This window comes from Rissa tridactyla, chromosome 19 (assembly GCF_028500815.1).
Source record: "Rissa tridactyla isolate bRisTri1 chromosome 19, bRisTri1.patW.cur.20221130, whole genome shotgun sequence".
Taxonomy (NCBI): Eukaryota; Metazoa; Chordata; class Aves; order Charadriiformes; family Laridae; genus Rissa; species Rissa tridactyla.
This window is the reverse complement of record NC_071484.1, coordinates 8,101,472-8,118,279: the sequence shown is the minus strand read 5'-3', so window position 1 is coordinate 8,118,279 and position 16,808 is coordinate 8,101,472. Positions and strand designations below refer to the sequence as shown.

The following is a 16,808-nucleotide window of genomic DNA, read 5'->3' as shown; positions in this document are numbered from 1 at the left end:
CTCTATAGGGTCTAACACCCATTTCTTAGCTCCTGACAGACCTGCCCTGCGCTTAAAGGCTCCAAATTCTCTTGACAGCAGTTTGAGGGGAATAACGTGCATATATGCTGGTGTACTTATTGTGAACATTGCCCTGTTGTTTTGAGGTATTTGGGATTTTTAGATATTCTCTATGCGTTCCACCATTTCCTTTCAACACTAATGACTTGGCCTTCCTCAGGAGCATGAGCCGGTGCTTTCCCTTTCTCCCCAATGAACCTCACTGTCAGCCTTTGTATTTAAAGAAATTTGTATTGCAAGATAACAATTTTATGCCTTTTACTCATCCTTTTTTAATCCTTTTGAGTTCAAAACTAACAGCAGTGGAGTTCTTGTGGTTCGCTGTCTGTCCTATTCAGTAAGGGGAAGGCAGACAAATACCACCTGCAAAACAGAAAGTGTTTGGCAGAAGGCTAAACTGTAAGGCATGTGATGCTTTTGTATCTGCCAGAGTTATGAATCTGAGTTTCCGAGCTCATCTTTGAAGATGTTTTGTGTATCTGCCTTAGGGATCAGGGCTCAGAAGTCAGAGATGGATTGATTATTCTATTTTGTTTTAAACCCTCCCTTCTGGTAACTAGGTGCCTGTTTTATCAGTTGTGCCTGTGTATTCATTCAGGTGTGTTGTGGGGGTTTTAACCCCGTATGTTCTCTGCAGGTGACAGTTTGACAATTTAGAAGCTGGGAACTTCACTAGCACATAAAAACAATGGGAATTTCCCTCTGGCCAAAGGGATTTGATTTGAAGTAGAGGAATCATTACCGACACTTTCCCTAGTGGTAAGGCTTCAGGAGAAGGTTTAAGCTGTAGGAAGTTAGTCTGTTAATGTTACTGGTGCCACTCTGAACCTAGGGATTTGGTTTGCTGTTGAGTTTGGGTTGCGTGTTGCTACCTGTAGCTTTTTCAGATGAAGAACTTCATTTGTCAGGTCTGATCTCTGATAGTCTGAGACTCTCAAAGTGAAAATAGGGAGTAACTAGTGAGTAGAAATGGTGGCCTCAGGGTAAAGTAGTAAATCCCAAGTCAAGTGGGGAGTCTCCCATTTGGATCTTGGACTCCTTAAATGAAATTATATGCTGGGCTTATTCCTATAAGGAGCTACGTATTGGAAGAATGAGTGAGGTGGTATATCCCCTCTTCAGAAAACATATGGTAACACTTTAAAATGTTTAAATGTAACATCGTATTTTGAAGGTGCTAGGGGGGTGGGAGAAAGCATGGTGGCTTTAACTTTTGTCCGGTAGGATTTAACAGCACTCATGAAGTTTTTTCTCTTTTGGGGGACTGACAGGGTGAAGATCAATTATAAATTTCTTCTGCTGAGTTGTGAAATTCTGTTTAATCTTCAAACTGGCGATGTCAAGGGTGCCGAGTCCCCCTCCTCCGGCAGAAATGTCGAGTGGACCTGTAGCAGAGAGCTGGTGCTACACTCAGGTAAGTCCATGCTGTGCTGAGATATTTTTGATGTAACATGATTAGAAGCTGTGGTAAGAAGTTTATTCAGAACAAGTTTAGAGTCTGGATTTTCAGATGGTGTCATGCTTGCTAACTGAGCGTTCACCATGGTAATGGTAGAATGTTGCCCTCTGCCCTTGGCAGAACTTTGGTGGAGGCAGTTGGAGAAGTTGGAGTGGTCCAGCTGCTCCTGCCAGCCATTTCCAGACTCTCTTGTCTTGTGTTTGGGGGTTATTTGTCACCAAGTGACTCAGTAAAACTTCCAAGTTCTCAGGTTTTGCCTTTAAGATGGCCAGGGCAAGTGGGTATGAGCCTAACCCGCCTATTATCCTCTGTTTTAAGATCAAGGTGGTGAAGTTTTCCTACATGTGGACCATAAACAACTTTAGCTTCTGCCGAGAAGAAATGGGTGAGGTCATCAAAAGCTCAACCTTTTCGTCTGGAGCCAATGATAAACTCAAATGGTAAGAAATAGAGCAGAGAGGTTCACCCTGTTTGTACAACTATGTGAAAGAATTTGAGGTTCTGTAACAGAGCAAATACATGAAAAACTAGTTGTACTTCACATGGGTTCTTGCGTCCTTCAATGTACAACGTATGCACACGGAGAAAGTACTGTTGGTTCAGCATAGCATTCGAACACACAAAACAAATGTGAGGATCTGACGGTTTGCAATGTTTCTCTGATAATGAAAAACATCAGAGGTAATAGAAGCCATAGCTAGAAGGGAGTCTACATCCTGCCTTGAAGCAGAGATGTGCTGTGGAGGATTATTAATGTCTTAAGTTTGGGATTTTTGACAGATGTTTATCTTGACAAGCTCCTATAAGCCAATCAGAGTCCACAGCATGTGTATTCAAGCTCTATTTCAGCCTCCCAGTTTCAGACTCAAATACTCCATGTTGTTAAAAAGATAATTTTTGCTTGCACTCTAAATCCTGCAAGTTAAGGCTATTGCTACTGTACTACCTTTCTCTTTATGGCAGCTTTTTGTGAATTCAGAGACTTAACACAGAGGTGAACAAAGTAACAGTGTTCTATAACTCTTTCTGCTTCTTAAAGAAACTCTTTCTGCTTCTTAAAGATAACATTATTTTTGCCCTTTTCCTTTCCTTCAAAACTTTTCTTGCCTTCCCTGAGTTCTCAAGTAGTTTCCAGTAACTCAGAGTGGACTTTGGTCATAATGTGTATCTACTATGACTTGCATCTGACCTAGTGTATCCATGGTCACCTGGTTCCTTATTTTATCCCTTGTTAATGATGTTAAGTGTTTTAGCATTTTTCTTTAAACCTCCTTAGTATAGATTGTGGCAAATCAGCCACAAAATAATTTAGTGTGTGTGCGATACAATTTGTGTTCCCTTCCTTTGGGTGGCAGACCTGTGCTTTCCTTGGACTGTTAAATTACTTACCTTTATAACCTTTCCTACTCAGATCTCATTCTAATGTCTAGATCTTTCTGATTTCTTTGTCCTTGTGTGTTTGAGCTGTTAGTCATTTGGCCTAGTTTTTGCTTCTTGTTAGATTCTGTGTCAAGTTTCAGGTCATGGAAGTGCTTATGAGTTAGCCTCTTCCTGCACTTACTACCTTTTCTTCACAAAGGAGTATTCTTCTCTTTTTACACTAGGATTATGTTTTTGAGAAACTACCAACCTTCCAGAAATCCATTTTTCCTTTCAGTCGCTTCCTGTGGAATTTTACCTACCATTTCTCTGGATTCCTCAAATCCATTGCCTCCATTCTACTATTTCTTTCACTTTCCTTTTGGTGACAGTTGACATCAGGGTCCTTTTCAGTAATTTAAACCATAGCCCCCCTCCTCTTCTCCCCTGTGTTTTTTTTTGAACTCGTTTGCCCATAGTTACTGCCTGTATATTATTATCTTTCTTGGAGGTGTAGCATGAGGCTGACTGTAACAAACAGTTCCACTCTATTTACCTGTCCGTTATTTCTTTGTGGTTCAGTGGCTGTTAAAGAGAAGTCGTTTGCTGTACATTTTCTTGTGAAAATTCTACAATGCCCTTTCTTTGAAATCTGTGAATGACCTGCCAAAAACCGTTCCTAACATCTCAGATGCCTGCTTCTACAGGTGTTTACGTGTGAACCCTAAAGGCTTGGATGAAGAAAGTAAAGATTATCTCTCCCTCTATCTGTTGCTGGTGAGCTGTCCAAAAAGTGAAGTTCGAGCAAAGTTCAAATTCTCCATCCTGAATGCTAAAGGAGAAGAAACGAAAGCAATGGGTGTGTAAAACCTCTTTCTGTCTGATGGGGTCAGTTGTTTGTCTTTTGCTGTTTGATCAAGCGAGTCACTCAGCTGGGGTTTGAAGCACCATATCTTTCTTTCAGAGAGCCAGCGAGCGTATCGATTTGTACAAGGCAAGGACTGGGGATTCAAAAAATTTATTAGAAGAGACTTTCTTTTGGATGAGGCCAACGGACTTCTTCCAGATGACAAACTCACTCTCTTCTGTGAGGTAAGTCTTCCTGTGAAGCTGAAAGAATAGCAGTTCCATTAGCTTAAGGTAGATGTGACCTTATTTTTCATCATTGCTTTTAAGGAGTCAGAGGTGTCAGGAGAAATACTGGATGTTTATATGGCACTTAGATTTTATTTGTGCGTGTGTGTGCGCGCCTGTGTGGCTGGTGGCTTTTTCTGCGTGCAATTCATCACATTTCACTTCCATTTATTTTTTTGTTACTTTATATTTGTCTTTTACCTGTGATGATGGTAGAAATTAAGTATGTTTGATTATCGTTTCACTTCTGGTTTAGTATTATCATCCATCTGTTTGTACTCTGTAATTTAAAACTCACTTGGGATAATAACCAACACTAGCTCTGCAGTGGAAACTGGCCCGCCTATTACTTGCCTACTGAATAAGGAAGAGTTTTCTTTATTTTCCTAAGTGTGTCTATACAGCCAACAAAAAGAAAAATTTAAGAAAAATTTGAGATACGGGAATCTTACAGTAACCACAATTTTCTGTTCATTGTCTTTGTATTTTTCTACAACTGATTACAAAAGTATTATTTTACTAATACTAATTTCAGACAAAAATGCGTTTTTTATTTTTAAAACTCTAGATATTTAAGTTTAGAAACCTTAATGAGCAAATTTAAATGGTCGTAATTTAGTGTCTTCAGAGCTTCTGCTGTCTTACTTTCATTGTCTTTTTAACTACCAAATACCTCCTGTAGCTGTGATTTTTTCCAGAAGACAGGTAGAACAAGTTGTTCTCTCTTTGGGTCTCCTGCAGTGTTTTCTATGGGAGTCTTTTCTTTTGCTGTGTTTTCTTTCAGGAGTGAGAGAAACCCATCAGTCATAGTTGTTGGACAGCGGTATTATTTTTTTTTCATTATTTTTTTTTTCAGTAGGTTATTTTCCCATCATAAACATGCACATATTTAAATTAACAAACATCTAGAGGATATGTGTTTAATCAGTGGCATAAATTATTACTGTCATGGAGAGAGCCCTTCCTTTAACACTTGCAGCAATGTGGGAGGAGAAGAGGACAGTGTCTTGGATATCACCTCTGTAGATCTGGCAATTACTCTGTCCTTCATAAATAAAAGAGCCAGAAAACTTATAATTGTGGAGCGAAACTCAAAAATTAATGTCCCAGAAGGGAATTTGTGAGGTGTGATGTAGATAAACCTGAGATCCACCAGCAGTCTTGGCAACCGGTACTAATTCAAATCAGTCCACTCTTTACTGAATTACTCCCTTCAAAAGCTTCAGCTCAGTGGTTTTGTTTGTTCTGGATGAAGAGAAAACTTGCTGCTGGCTTCACCTGGCATTGGTGTCTTCTGTTTTCTCTTTCCGTTTGTTCCACAGTCTAGCATGTGAGAAATCTTAAGTTTAAGTGATATCAGAGGGGAAGGTTTTATTGTCTGGAAACAGTTTGGCGAGAACTTTCAATAACTTGCGTTTGGGGTTTTTCCCCCCACTCCGGTTTTTGTGGTTTTGGTTTTTTGTCTTTTTTTTTCCTTTTTCTTCCCTGAGCTTGTAAATCTCTTAGCATGTAAACCAGTGGGCCATATGCTCTCCTCATGCTTCCCTGCTGGCCACAGGTGCCAAGTGATGCTGTCCACATCTGTACTTTCACCAAGCGTGTTTTGTATGTGGAAACTCTCGAAGGAGTTAGAAATACTGGATGTCGAGATGTTTGTTTTGTGGGGATATGTTGGAGTCTTCTGTAGACCAGAAGGTTGCCGAGTGTCTCTGCTGCACCTTCTCATTGCTTTATTAAAGTTAAAAGGAAAAAGCCTTTTCTTCTCTGCTCATGTCCGGTGCTGAACACAGATAATGTCTTGCTGAAAATGCTGTTAAGGCAGAGAATGATGTTCCTTGTCAAGCATTTGAAATCTGACCTCATTTAGTTGTCTGTTTGGGGATTTTTCGACCTCTGTTTTGCAGGTGGGATTGATTGTTCATATCCCAACTGCATTACTTTTGGCTGTTTAAATTATATTGCAAGATTGTAGGTAAATATCATTCTGGTAAATCTCCAAAAAGAAATTACTTCTGAACTAGGTAGTATTGGTTCCCTTGCTAAGATGTTGAAAATAGCTTAAGCAAAACCTTATCTATTTTGACCTCTAAGACTGGTCTGTGCTTGGAATCTGCCAGTGTAAACTCCTTATGTAAAAACCCTTCTAATTTATGAAAGAAAATCAGTTACTGGTGTGAAAATCTGTGAAGAGGATTTATTTGTTGATTTGAGAAGCCGTTTGCAAGTCTTTTTTGGCTGATCTGTAATCAGTATTGGACTCCAGCAAGGGATCTACATCTTCAAATTCCTTTTTAATGAATCTGATGAGTTTTCGTCCATCCTTGAGTCCATGTTGCTGGTCTAGATGTCACAGGGCAAAAACATGTTGCAGCTGTCAGATTAACGACGAAGAATATTAGCTTCCTCACATTTGCTCTAGCTAATAATTAGTATTCTTTGGCAAGCAGCATCTGGTATTTGGGTTTGAGTGTTGTATAGTTTATACAAGATGTGGCTGCCATCAGAAACCCACTGGAGGTGTCTCAAAAGTGGGGGTATGTGCTGTCAGCAGGCTTTTTTCCTTGGAAGATGCTTCTGTCATCTCTCTCCCTCGTAATTTACGTCTTTTACATAACTGTGAAGCTTCCTTTGCGGTTCATTGTTCTTCTTTGGCCATTGGTTATTAATAGAACTTAAATTTAACTTGGACTTGACAGAAAATCCAGGAAATAGTCTCACGTATGCTTCCCTGTCAATCGGCTTCTTCCTTTATTCTTTGTTATAGTGGGGTAGTATCAGTCACTCTGATCTTTTCTAATTGGAGTCTGCTGTAGAAGGCGTATGATTTACTGTGTGTTTAATAATAATGGGTCGGTGCTGAATAGGCTCTTAACGGTTCCCTTTGTGGGGGTTATTCATCAGCCAGTACGGTGATGTATGGTGCATGCGTGCTTTGGAGCAGGTGATAAGGAATCTGTCTGCATTCTCCATATCTTCCTAATTACTTGACATAAAGCTGCTTTTTTAAACTTACTGTTTAGGGTTTTTTTTTTTTTAAATTTTATTTTGTAATGTGGTGGAAGCGTTGAACTCTCAAAGAAATTTAAGAACTAGAAGCAGCAAGACATTTGGAGGGTCAGCCGCTGCCCTTGCATACATGTGTGGATGTGGTGCTCAGTGAAAGAAGCTCTCTGTATACTTCGTTTTCATTTGTACTGCTGTCTGTATTGCATTATTGATTGGGGAGCGTTTTAGGGTGTTGATAGAAGGAAAAAACTAGGTCAGGTATGTTGTCTGTAAAAGCAGAAAAATAAGGTTCCGCTTCCTTATGAAACCATCTATAAAGTTATTATTAAATTGCATAGAAGTGCTGTTAATTTAGGGTTGAGAAGAAAATCTGCTGATGTGATTTAGGACTTGGGACAGACACTGCGGAGGAGCAGAGAACAGGGTTATGGCAGGGTAGAAAGGATGCTTTAAAAATGGAGCCGTTTTTAATCATACAATGATTCTGCTTGAGAAATGTGGGGTTTGCTTTGCATTTCCCTTCGCCTGCCCCAGAAGTAAAAACCTCCTGTAGGGAGATTAGTTTTTCCAGTGTGGGTTTTTGAGTGTTTGGGTTTTTTGCTTTCTTTTCCCCTCCAGGTGAGTGTGGTACAGGACTCTGTCAATATCTCCGGACAGAACACGATGAACATGGTGAAGGTACCAGAGTGTCGCTTGGCGGATGAGCTGGGAGGACTCTGGGAGAATTCCCGCTTCACGGACTGCTGTCTGTGTGTGGCAGGCCAGGAGTTCCAGGCTCACAAAGCCATACTAGCAGGTCGGTATCAACTTGGATGGGCCTTAGCAGGATAGGAGACAACAACGTGATGGCAAGTGGGTTTTTTGGAGTTATTTTTTCTTTAAAGGAGGCTTCTGCAGCACTTTTAACTGCAGAGCTGTAGTAAAAGACTACAGGGAGAGGAAATATCTACTCCGTTTTTAATTGCCTACCTCCTCCCACAGCGAGGATGGTAGGAGGAATCTTTTGTGGCTGTAGTATGCTATAATGTATTCCTAAAGCATTTGTAAGGAGAAGTTACCGCATTTCCAAAGGAATACTCTGTTGTAAAGTCTAGAAACACAGTGTGTACTGCCTGTCTACTCTTTAGCCTTGGTTGAAAGGACATAAGAAATTCTCCCATACCTAGTTTGAAGCTACGTTGGCCACACTACATTGTCACGCCCCGTACTTCTTTACCAGTTGTACCCAACGTGCCCTATCTGCTGTAGGAGAATTTTTCCTGCATTAAGTAGGAGGACAGTTGTTGAGGTGTTGCCAGGCTACACTTAGCTCCTCCTGAAGAGTAAAAGAGTGTCTCTAACTGTGTTTTACTTTCCTACTGCCATAGCGCGTTCCCCGGTTTTCAGCGCCATGTTTGAACATGAGATGGAAGAGAGTAAAAAGGTAAGTTCCTGCAGGAAGGAGAACTTCTCCAGCTAGGGCAATAGCTCTCTAGTCAACTCTTGGCATCACTGCTCAGATAACTCTCTTAGGTAGTGTTTGTGACTGTTGTCACCTTTTAACTCTTTTTCTCACATTAGATGCAGGTCTCTGCTTCAGCTGTCCTGAAGGGAGGAAGAAAGGGATCAAGGAGGCAATTGTTACCTTTGTTACTCTTGGGGAAAGAATCTGGGTGGGATAAGGAAAAGTAGAGAATGCGAAATACAACTTAGAATTTTTCTTATTCTGTGCACATCTTTCTTTTTTTTTTCTTTTTCTTTTTTTTTTGCAAGTAGTACACATTCTAAATAGTTTGTAGCAAATTTCTGAATGCTGAAAGAGCTTGGGTAGAAGGAAGTCTTCAGCACCTTATCAGGATCTTAATAAACTTCATTTTTCCAATACAGAACCGGGTTGAAATCAATGATGTGGAGCCTGAAGTTTTTAAGGAAATGATGTGCTTTATTTACACGGGGAAGGCACCAAATCTTGACAAAATGGCTGATGACTTGCTGGCAGCTGCTGACAAGGTACAGTTGGGATTTCTGGGTGTTGAGAGAACCGGGAATGACATGTGCCTTGCTTTACACAGAGCTCCCTGGAGATGGCCGCAGTAAGCGTTTCATGTGATCGTTGTGGTTGGGCAGTTTCTTTGAATTGGTTGTGGTAAACCTGGATGTAGTATAGATATATATAAGATAGTTCTATAGATACATATCTTAACAGATAACAGTCAGGAATTTCTGTGTCTACTGCTCATTTTTAAGCGTTTTCTTAAGATTTCAGAGGACATCTCTATTCAGCATAATCTAGCGTAAGAACTGGGGGTGAGAAGAAAATTCCAAGGCGGACCTGGCGATATTTTTATAGTGTGATTATTACCAAATCTCAAAAGTAGTGTTCTGTCTTGGCAAACAGGGCCTGCTTCTCCTTCTGGTCTGGCTGGTATCAGCAGCTTCAAGAGATGCACTAAAGGGATGGATAGCCGAGAGTGGGAAGGTCCTGTTGTTTATTTTCTTTTTGCAGTGGCAGTCTCTGCTGTTTATGGAGAGACGGGGTGCACTGGAAGAAAGCCCTCTTGCCTAACCCCTCTGTGGTTTTGCAGGGTCCTTGCCAGGGAAGTGTCGGGGATGGTCTGACTGGAAGGCTGCTGGTAGTCCCTGTGTAGCAGGCGCAGCGCCGTGGCCTTGCCAGCCAGTGGCTGCCTCCTTCCCTTTGCAGCACCAAGGACCGAAGAGAGTGCTCTGCTGGCCTGTGAGCCGTACAAACCAGTGAAAATTCGTTATATATAACCACAAATTTTATTTCCTTTTTCTTTTTTTCTCTTAAAAGTGAACTTAGTGCTGGTGAAAGGTGCCAGTTTGACAGCACTGGAGACTAAAGCCCTGAATTTATCCATCGAACAGGTTCAGCACGGGTAGCAGCAGTGCAAGATTCTCCACACTGCCCTGCCAATGTGCCTCAACTCTGACCTGGAGGGACCACCTCTAGGGGTGAGAGCGTAGTTCAGTCTCCATGCTTCTTCAGTCCTTGGATTCTCTTGTGGGTGCCAGCTAGGGTGGTGGATTTTAAGATGTGGATGCATGTAACCTTGTTCCACGCAACCACCACACAGCCATCAAATTCCCTGTCACTGCGGATCTGGGCTTCATCAAAACTGCTGATTTTAGAGGTGAAATGCTCCATATGCCATTATTAGGCCACTGCAACTGGAATTAAAATGGGAAGTAATGCAAGGAGATTCTTGGCTGGATTATAATCATTGCCACATATTTTATTCAATATTTAAAGAGTATTGATCGAGAGCTCGCATACCATCTTTAACTGAGACAAGTGTAAGTAAGAAGCAGTACATTAAGGACAGAGTAGGCTTTAACTTTGAGTTTCCTGGCTTTTAATGTAGGTTTTTTCCTTTTAAACTCATTGTGTGTCTTTTAAAAGCAGAAATAAAAAATCTTTCTTGAAAGCACATAAAACATCTAATATTTACTCAAGAGACTGAAACAGCTTCTTCTGAGTTCCTTCTGTCTCTTGGGGAAAATATGTAATTAGACCAAAACCAAAACAAAGCACGTCTTCTCAACCCAGGAGATACTATTTCAGCCTCTTGGGTAAGTGTGCTGTTAGGTAGGGTGGGTTTTTTTAAGTGTAATTAAGAAAGGGGGGAAGGGGAAATCTTGGTACGTGAGAGACCAGAATGGCTACTTTTGCCCAACTATGTAATTAGAAGCTGAGCTATTTGTAGTGAAAATGGAAATAAAAATTGTACATGCATGGAGGAGAATATTCAATTTACAAAAGGCATAATTTTAAGCTTCGTTTGCTGCATTTTAAGCTACTGACAGACAATAATATAAACTAATGGCTCACCCCTCATTTGAAACTGTTTTAGTTATTGATACAGATTAAGCAAGTAAATTTGATTTGCCTTCTCAGATGTTCTGGTGGGAGAAAACTGTCCTGGTTATGAGTGCCATGCCTCAATTGAAGTAATTATTATCACCGAGCCTTAAGTGAAAAAATGTTTTTATACTCTAAAATTATTCATTTAAATTTAATCATAATGGGATGAAAATCTCAATCAGAATATAAAATCAGTTTATAGTAATAGTGCTTATCATATGGCAAGCGCTTCTGTCGTCATGCAGATGAGCTCGTTACCAGCTCTCTGCTCAGGTTGACAGAGCAGTCCTTGCAAATCTGGTATCTTTTCTGAATGTGGCCTCATATACTGAAGAACTTGCACACCGTGTCATCTCTAAGTTGTCCAAAACAAAAAAGCCCTATAAACAATATGAAGGATACTCTCAAATGCAGTTATCTGTCATTAAAAAAAAATGAATTAACAATTTGAAGATTTTTTCTTTAGAAATGTCACTCAATTTGAAGTCATAACATGAAGGAGACTTAACTGTGTTTAATCTTTAGGGCAATTTATGTAGTGCTAACGTTATTACTCATCTAAGAACTGCATTATAATCGACTGCTTTCCTGATCCCTGTGAAATGTAATCATGGCATCTAGAATATACAGAAATACTCAGTTTGTTTCATCCAAAGAGCCACAAACCCCATAATGAGCTCACACGTACCAAGATTTTCAGAAGTATCTCAGTCTCACAGTTCCCAGCTATGATATTCTAAAAGACTGAGGTTTGGGCTTTAGGTTTCATTTCTTGATAACGGGTGGCTTAAAGTTTTCTGAGTGGTGACTTTTCCGAAGCCTGCCCGAGACCACTGCGTTGCTTTTGAAAATCTTGGCCATGTCTGCACGTTTCAAGACTGACTGAAGCGCTGCAGAAAGCAGAGTGGGAAATTTATTAGGCAGCGCTCTTCTAAGCATCTCCTTTGAATTTCTCAACCATTGACACAGCCCAACCCTGTGGATCTAAAAAATGTTGAGGCAAATGGACAATTGAATGGTAGAAACTCTTAGATTGAGAATGTGAAGTTAAAACAGAGGTTTTGCCAGGGCATTACAGACATGCTGTGATGTTTTGTTCCCAGCTGTATAGCTGCAAGAAACCAGGGACATTTGTTTAACATCTTAGTATTAAACTAGTAGCACGTACTTGAGCAAGACTGATCTTAACGTGCAGGTCATTAGTGGTAAAAAATGGAGTGAAAGCTGCATAACCCTCAGTGGAACACCTGTGGAGCGTTCGCTGTTAGATAGGTTTTCCCACTGAACCCAGGTAATGCTGTCATGCAGTAATAGAGTGAGAATAAAGACTTGGCTTTAGCATTCTGTGCCTTGAAGTAACTGAGATAGTAAGTATTACGGGTGACCTGAGATTCTCATTTCAAAGCATGAAGGCAGCGCCAGTCAGCCTGTAACACAAGAAGGCCGGCATGAGATTTATGGTGGGTATGTTTCCTCTCCATTGCTTTTCCTCAGGGTGGGCGCATCATGATTCTCCTTTTTTTGCTGGTCACTGCTTCTTTGAGTACAGTTGAGATGCATAGAGCAAAGCAGAGAGAGCGGTTCAGCATAATAGAGTAGTTTGTTTCTAAAGAGTGAAGGAGCACGAGTAAGGCTTCATGTCAGGCCTGGTTCGGTGTTTTCTTCTTTGTAACTGGCCTTGGGCTTGTATTTTGCAGTACGCTCTAGAACGTCTGAAGGTGATGTGTGAGGATGCGCTGTGCAGTAACCTGTCTGTGGAAAATGCTGCCGAGATCCTCATCCTGGCTGACCTACATAGTGCTGATCAACTCAAAACTCAAGCAGTGGACTTCATTAACTAGTGAGTTTACTTTCATTCCAGGATGCAACAAATCTAGAGGAAAGTGGTGTTTACTAGCAATAGGGTTCACAACTTGTGAACTGCCACATACAGGGAAGATTCTCTTCTGTTATTCTCCCATTGTATCGTTCATTTCTCTGGCATCCCAGAAGCGGCATTGCCCTAAGGGCAGATTAGTCTCGCCCTGCTGGGACCGTTCGGAGCGTACAGCAGCACTGTCTCCGGGAGCTATTACAGATCTCTTCCTAAGATCGCAGGAACTTTTAGGCGGTAAAATATCAGGTAGTCCCTGATACTGAGGCACTATTTGCAACTCTTAACAGCCCTTTCAGTAGATGTAAAATGATTACTGGCCACTTTGATGTCTGGAAGCATTTTTAGTCTTATTTGTCAGTTAATACAGTTATTCTTAGTACTTTCTGTATCGATTTAACATCCTTCCGTGCTGAGTAGTCAGGGTAGGTAAGCATTGTGTTCCTGCTGTCCTCCACCTCAGATCATGTATGTTTGAGCTTTTCATCGTTAAGTTGAAGGACTGTGCATACAATTGTGCCAGCAGAGCCAAAGCTTGCAATCTTCGCAAAAGATACCTAACATAGATCCAGAGTGATCCTAAAACAGTATGCTAAAAAATGTCAGGTTTCTCGGGCACGTGGAAAGAATCTATTTAGTTAATCCTTGTTATCCCCAGTTGATAACTTCAGATTTATTCTCTCTTATTTCTAGTCATGCTTCTGACGTCATGGAGACATCGGGCTGGAAGTCTATGGTAGTATCGCATCCCCACTTGGTGGCTGAGGCATATCGCTCTTTGGCCTCTGCACAGTGTCCCTTTCTGGGACCCCCACGTAAGCGACTGAAGCAATCCTAAAGTCCTGCCTGTCATACCACCCCATGTTTTTCTGGAAGCAGCATCAGCTGTTGCTGCTGTAACCTTGACCACCAGGTAGACGGCGAAATCTGTGGAGCTTTTACTCTGTTGTTGGGGGGAAAAGACTGCTTCGTGACACCCAGACTTTTTAAAACAGCACCAAGTAACTTGGGGAGAGGGGGGAGGGTGGGCCTGGGGCTCTGGGGCTGTTCAACCTAACGAATCCCTGTCGCTGCATCGTCTGTGTGTTCCCTTCGACTTGGCTGAGTCAATTAAGTACAGGGTTCGGTTTAGGCACCGACCCAAGTCGGAATAACCCAGCAGTGGTACTGGGGAAAACAACGTCTCTGCGTCTGGCAGCACAGAACAAATCGTCAGATGCCTGGAGCAAGAGGACATTTTAGCTTTGGAGAGCGTTGGAGGTTTAAAAAGAATTTCCAGTGAGGTTCTGGAAAGGAAGTACCTGATGGAAGCTCCAGTAGTATTTATATCAAAAAAGAGAATTTAAGTCCTTCCAGCTGAGCTAAAAACTGGACGTTTGTGTAACTCCTTATTGCCATCCAGCAACAAGAAGATCAGTTTCTCTGTTAGTAGCACTTGTATGTTAATTGCAAAAAAAAAAAAAAAGAAAAAAGAAAAAAAAAGAAAAAACCACCTTTTATAAAATGACAGGTTGAAGTGAAAGGGGACGGTGAAAGGCTGTGTGTTCTGGAGGGTGTGAATAGACTGAAGGCAGCCTTTGGCAAGTCTCTGTTGGTTTTGAAAGGACTAGAAAATCCTTGATCTGGAGCGTGCTGTCTGACAAGAACAACGGTTACTGTTTTTAGATATTGTGGGAAATGTTTTTGGCATTTTTCCCTGCTTTATTTCCCTCCTCCCACTTTTTTAAAAAAAAAAAGAAGAAAAAAAAGGAGAAATTTTATTGTTCATGAACGCTGCGTCAAGTCCGTGTCCTGAGTTGCTGAATGATTCTTAACAACTGTTTGTACCTGACTTGCCGACTGTATAGGAGCCAGTCCTGTTCCTTTCTATTAGTCACTCTTCTTACAGGGAAGAAGTTTCAAAATAGCTGGTAACTTTTTTTTTTCTTTTTGAAAATATAAATAATTACTATTTTGTACTGTGTGGTATCTGTTGTCTTTTTTTGTTTGTTTCATTTTTAAGACTTCCCGGTTTAAAACCGGTTCCCAAAAGGTTCAGTTTCAGTCTGCTGCCACGTACTGATAGTGACATACTAGTTCCTGGAACTCAAATGGGATTTGTAAGGAATGTTGCGCACAAAATTGCAATGCAAACCTGTTTTATTTCTCATAGCAGCCATCACCAAAATACTAGAGAGCATTGGTTTCAATAATGCCTGTGCGAAGCTGACCCTTGGTCCTTCCTTTAGATACCCGTTTAGATGTGGGAAGGGAGAATAGTATAATAAGCCATCTGTTTTATAACGTGAAGGTGCAACGCAGGATGGCTGGGTAGGAGAGACGCCATCCATTTCTGTCATCATTAGCCCCAAATCTCCAGGGAGATTTGATCGAAATACGCGGTGCTGGGGCAGCGGCAAATTGATCTGACCTTAAGATGGTCAGGTAGGGCACGTAACGGATTACAGAGAATAACTCTATTTTCTCTAGAAAATAGATTAGGTATCTGTTGTCTCTGATTTTTTTCTTTATTCTGTTATCATACTTTCTCTCGCAGCCTCTTGTTCCGTGTGTGAAGGAGAATTCCATTCGTACGCTCGTGTGTTTAATCCAGCTGCTGTCTATTTTTATCAAATGGTGACTCACGAGAGGGTCCCTGCCCCTTTCCGTGTTCCCCCACCGAGGCTCTCATCACAAACACGACCGTCTGTATAGTAAAGCCTTCCTTTTACGTGGGTCACAAATTCCCACGTTGCATCTATTGCTTGAATGCCACTAATTCCTTTTATATTGGATTTAGCCTGCGTTTCCTTTTAGGTAAGCAAAGCATTTAGTCGTAACGAGATTCTCCCCACTACCCTGGCAGAGCTCAAACCCAGCGTTTTCTAGCTTAAAATTGCATACAGACATGAAAAGTTCATTGCCAGGTAATTGCAGAAGTTGTCTGTGTGGCACAGAGATGTCTAATTATGCCGCAGTAACTGCATTGTTTACTGAAACGTTCAAACCTGAACGAGACCTTTTATCCTTGTCACGTTAGCGACCAACTGTTGGAGGAGTGTCCCTGGCTCAGCCGTGCCCTGGGCAGCAGACATGCCTAGAAGAAAGGAACGGGTGTTCATGTCGCCTGTCCCCGGCATTTTTTGGGCAGGTATTTATGGGAAAGCAATACAGACTTGGCAGCCTCCTCCCCTGCAGGATGGGGAGATACCTGCAGGAAAATAATCTGTTCTGGGCTCGTCTGTCCCAGCCCTTCCCGCGGAGCCAGGTTGCAGAACGCACTGTGATGGAAGGGCTGAAATGAGATCCGTAATGAAGACGACTTGTTCAGATTGTTCCAGTTGCAGGTGAATTAATGATTTATTTGTCAACTTCACTTTTTTTTGTTGTTGTTTGTTTTTTATTGTAAATGATACAGCTGAAGCCATCTGGTTATAACAACATCAGAGCTAGAGCATACTGTTCATAAACCTCCCACTGACATCCTCCCCTCCCCAGATCTGAAATGTAATTCAAGTTAACTCACAGTCTGTGGCATGTGTTGTTACTGCAGAGATGTCCATGCCAGTTGAACAGTTGGAGATTTGAATTCCACAAGGAGATGGCATATTTATCAAAACAGTATTTCAGAGAGATGTTTTTACCGGGGCTTCTGAACTGCGGTGTAGCGACCGCAGGTCCGGATCCAGAATTTAGGTTGGACCCTGCGCTCGTGCTTTGAATTCCTCCTCGTCCCCCTCCTCAAGGGTGTTACAGAGAGATTTCGTCCCTGTGTGCCGTCTTCCATGTGCTTCCCTCTCCCTATTAGCTCCGTGCTCCTGCTTCCTCCGCTGCCTTTCCTGCTGCCCGAGGAGGGTTTCATCCATCGCCTGGATGTGGGGAAGAGAGAGGAGGAGGAGAAACCCCTGGCTGAATCCCTGACCCCCGCCTGCCGCGGCACCCACCTGTGCCCCACACCCGGGAGCCGTCGGCTCCCTCCAAGGAGCCAAACATCAAATATTTTTTTACTTGGCCAGAAGCTTGCTTTCTGGCTGCCCCTTGGGCTTTGTTATTACAGACTCAGGTTCTATTGAGGT

The 16,808-nt window shown here is 41.7% G+C and overlaps 1 protein-coding gene across 6 annotated transcripts in view; it reads left to right on the top strand.

The window, feature by feature from the left end:
* The window catches only part of SPOP (speckle type BTB/POZ protein), a 30,302-nt gene extending 15,591 nt beyond the window's left edge, over window positions 1-14,711 (top strand). For all 6 annotated transcript variants that reach the window (XM_054224124.1, XM_054224121.1, XM_054224125.1 and 3 more), the window contains 9 exons: window positions 1,332-1,474; window positions 1,838-1,959; window positions 3,586-3,737; window positions 3,843-3,970; window positions 7,637-7,814; window positions 8,386-8,441; window positions 8,885-9,007; window positions 12,578-12,720; window positions 13,447-14,711. In XM_054224124.1, coding sequence (XP_054080099.1) covers window positions 1,397-1,474; window positions 1,838-1,959; window positions 3,586-3,737; window positions 3,843-3,970; window positions 7,637-7,814; window positions 8,386-8,441; window positions 8,885-9,007; window positions 12,578-12,720; window positions 13,447-13,591 — 1,125 coding nt within the window. In that variant the 5' untranslated portion in view covers window positions 1,332-1,396 and the 3' untranslated portion in view covers window positions 13,592-14,711. The remainder of the gene's footprint in view (window positions 1-1,331; window positions 1,475-1,837; window positions 1,960-3,585; window positions 3,738-3,842; window positions 3,971-7,636; window positions 7,815-8,385; window positions 8,442-8,884; window positions 9,008-12,577; window positions 12,721-13,446) is intronic.
* Window positions 14,712-16,808: the final 2,097 nt, after the last annotated feature.